The 3,553-nt window shown below is 51.5% G+C and overlaps 1 protein-coding gene across 1 annotated transcript; it reads right to left on the bottom strand.

Moving 5' to 3' along the window:
* Positions 1-850: 850 nt before the first annotated feature.
* On the bottom strand, positions 851-1,135 carry PRELID1 (PRELI domain containing 1; the record flags this gene model as incomplete). Its single annotated transcript, XM_009876076.1, is given in 1 exon segment — positions 851-1,135. A coding segment is annotated over 1 exon segment (285 nt), but the record flags the coding sequence as incomplete, so codon positions are not given.
* Positions 1,136-3,553: the final 2,418 nt, after the last annotated feature.

Raw genomic sequence — 3,553 nt, 5'->3', positions numbered from 1 at the left:
GCAGGAATGGGGGGCAAGACAAGGTTACCTCCTCATCCCAACCCACCTGTTGCCTCCTCCTCCTCAAGGGCTGGACTAATTGGCCCTTATAAACACCCCCTTGAAGGGAGGGTTTTGCAAGCTCTGCAGGAGCTGTGAAAGCAGTTCCAGCATCTGCTTCTTGGCCCGTGGACATGCAGGAGATGCGTGACCATCTTGCAAAGCCAGTTCTCTACTTGCTTGGCTTCACAGCTGAAGCTGCCCGAGGTGCTGCTCTTCCGCCAACCAAACCCCCACGACTGAAGATGGTGGCTTGAGAGGTGGTAAATCCTGGGCAGGAGGTGTTGGGCTTTTCCTGGCTGCACTGCATCCAGGGTTCTTTCGTGTCATTGTCACTTGATGTAACTTGATGAACCCTCGTGGTCCAAAAAGTTTTGAAGCCCAAACGGAGAGGTTCTCGGAGCGAGCATTGCAAGGTCTGTGCAGAGCTGGTCGCAGGGGACCTTCCCTCCCTTTGCTGAAAGGGGCAGGTTGTTTGCACATGGAGGAAGGTGACAATCTTCCTGAGAGCCTATGGCCCTCAGATATTTTCCCTTAAGTGTAAGTTGTGAAAAACTGTGTGGAGTTGATAGAATCGTAGAGTGGTTTGGGTTGGAAAGGGCCTTAAAGATCATCTAGTTCCAATCGCCCCACCAGGGTCAGGGACCAGGAATGCCTCACACCAGACCAGGTTAGAAACACAGAATCCTTTAGATTGGGAAAAACCTTTAAGGTCATCAAACCCTTCTGGGGTCAAGTAGGTAAAACTTTTGCCTCCCTCCACCCTCAAAGGTCTGAAGGGAAGGGACCAGCCTTTCCTTTCGGCTCCTACAGCCCATCTGTGTCCCCAGGGGAGGCACTGGGGGCTTGCTAGCACGTATTCCAATCCCTTAGTGCTCCTGGTCACGTTGCTTTTGAAGCTGGCCAGACCAAGGACACCAAAAGGATTGGAAGAGATCCAGGCTTCCCGCTTGACCCTGGTCTGGTTGCTGTTCTCTGTGCTTACTTGGTACACGCAGCGCTCCTCCACCACCATGAGACATGTGTGGTTGGTGTTCCAGGTGAACATAGTCATGGTTTAGTGCCTGGGGTCCATGATAGAGTCGTGCCCCAGCCAGATTCACATGGTGCAACCTCCTGGGTTGAGATTCCCAGGGGTGAGGCGGGTGCAGACTGTTGCCTCTCTGCATGGGGGCATCTGTTGCTGCTTTTCTGCTCGGAATCAATTCATCTGCGGGGTGAGATGAGAACCAGCTGGTGGTTGTTTGGGATTTATTTTAGAAAAAAAAAAAAAAAATCATCTGTAAAGCATTATTCTGTTTTGAGTTCCCATTTCCTTTCCCATCTGCCCGAGGAGTTGAGTTTGTAAACCTCCTGCTGTCCGTGCATCCTCGCTCGCAGCATGGCTCCGCATCCCAAAGCGTGACGGGGTACATTTCTCCCTGGACTTGTGCAAACTCTTTGTTAGCTGGGTGTGTTTTCATCTGCTTATGGTTTCCCTCTTCCCAGGCTTCCTAGATTTGAGCAGACCCAGAAACCCCAGAGCAGACCGCTGACACGCCAGCTGGTTTCGCATCCCGACAGCTCCCCAGCCCCCTCGACTCTCCCTCGCAGCCCGCAGCCGTGAGACATCGCTGGCACCGAGTGCCTGATCAGAGAGGGGAATTCTGCCCCCTCAAAGCCTCTGAGAAGATGCTGTAACACCAGGCAAGAGGAAAACCGGGCAGAGCACACCCAAAGGCCTTTAGCCATCTCTACATTGTCATTTTTTACACTTCCCGTAGCTCTCTGGGTTTGATCTTGCGAGGGTAAGAAGCTCTGCCTTGTTTGGTTGAAAGGAGAGGGCAGATGCTGCTCTCGGTTGTACCAGAATTAATCTGGATTTACTTCATTTCAGATGGACGCTCAAGTTGTGCAGAAAAGCAGACCAGCTTCAGGGCAAGTAAGACTGTGCTGGGGAAGGGATCTAAAGCAAAAAAGGCCAATTATTTTGGGGGGGGCGGGGTTTTTTTTAAGCCAGGAAAAGCAGCTTGCCTGTGCCGGGGGTCAGCAGCTGGAGGATGAGGAGCCAAGCTAGTGTGAGTGGAACCACCCTCAGCCACAGGTAATCTAAACGAGGTATTAACACTGTTAACCAGCTGCTAATTGTGTATGTTAATGATGTTAACCAGCTGTTAATTGTCCCCTCAATAGGCTTCAATAAGAAGCCTTGGGGAGGGCAGCGACTAGTGGCTGCTCACCAAACACAGAATCACAGAATGTTAGGGGTTGGAAGGGACCTCTGAAGATCATCTACTCCAACACACGGCAGTAAACGGTAAGTTGGAGTTAACAGCGTAGTTTTGAGAGGTCTTTTGATTGCAGAACCGATTATGGTTGCAACCCGATCGAAGGCCTGTGGGCACCCAGAGAGAGGCCCCACACAAGCATGCGGGTGTGTGGGGGGCTGCAGAGAGTGCTGCAGCCTGGCACTTGCGATGGAGGGGAGCGGAGATGACACCTGTGTCAGACCTGACCGGGTGAACGATCTGCTCAGCCTCGTGGCTGAGCTGAAAGATGAAGCAGAAAGGCTGAGGAGTATCAGGGAGTCTGAGAGGGAAATAGATTGGTGGAGCCATTTCCTGAATCATAAGCAGCAAACTCCACAAGAAGCAGAAAGTCCCCTCCCCTCTGGCCATCAGGAGGGGACCTAAAGGATGGGGAGGAGTGGAAGCAGGTGCCAGGGTCCCATCTGCTGCCCGGACCCAGCCCACAGGGAAAGTCTGTTGCCTCCCTGGAGGGGCATTACCAAAAACCCCCCTTGTCTGGTGTGTCCTGCTGATTACTACCTGGTGCTGGTTGTCCTGGCTGGCAGTGATGAGATGAAACAAAGGAGTACAAAGAGAATTAGAAAGGACTTTAAGTCACTAGGGCAGCTGGTCAAAGGATCGGGGGCACAGGTAGTTTTCTCTTCCATCCCTTCAGTAGCAGGTAGGAATACTGAAAGGAACAGGAAAGTACATGCAGTTAATGCATGGCTTAAATGTTTTGGGTTTTATGAGTATGGGGAAGTTTACGCAGCCCTGGGAATGAAAGATATAGATGGAGTGGGGCTGTCTCAGAGAGGGAGGAGGGTTCTTGCTGGTGAGCTGGCGGGATTAATCGATAGGGCTTTAAACTAGGCTGGAAGGGGGAAGGAGATAAAACCTGGCTCAGTACAGATGAGCCAGGGGGAAGTATCCCAAGGTTAGATGTCAAAACAACGACCCTGCTTAAATGCCTGCACTCTAACATGGATGGCACAAGCAGCGGTAACAGTTACTTCTCCATTAAATCTCTGAAGTGTCTGTATACCAATGCAAGAAGCAGGGGGAATTAGAAATCTGGTTGCGGTTGGAGAGCTACGATCTCATTGCGATTACAGAGACGTGGTGGGACAACTCGAATGACTGGAATGTGGGCCTTGATGGCTCTGTCCTTTTTAGGCAAGACAGGCCAACAAGGTGAGGTGGTAGAGTTGCTCTGTATGTGAGAGAGCAACTGGAATGTATTGAGA

This window comes from Apaloderma vittatum, unplaced genomic scaffold (assembly GCF_000703405.1).
Source record: "Apaloderma vittatum isolate BGI_N311 unplaced genomic scaffold, ASM70340v1 scaffold22529, whole genome shotgun sequence".
Lineage (NCBI taxonomy): Eukaryota > Metazoa > Chordata > Aves > Trogoniformes > Trogonidae > Apaloderma > Apaloderma vittatum.
This window is presented reverse-complemented; position numbering and strand designations above follow the sequence as displayed.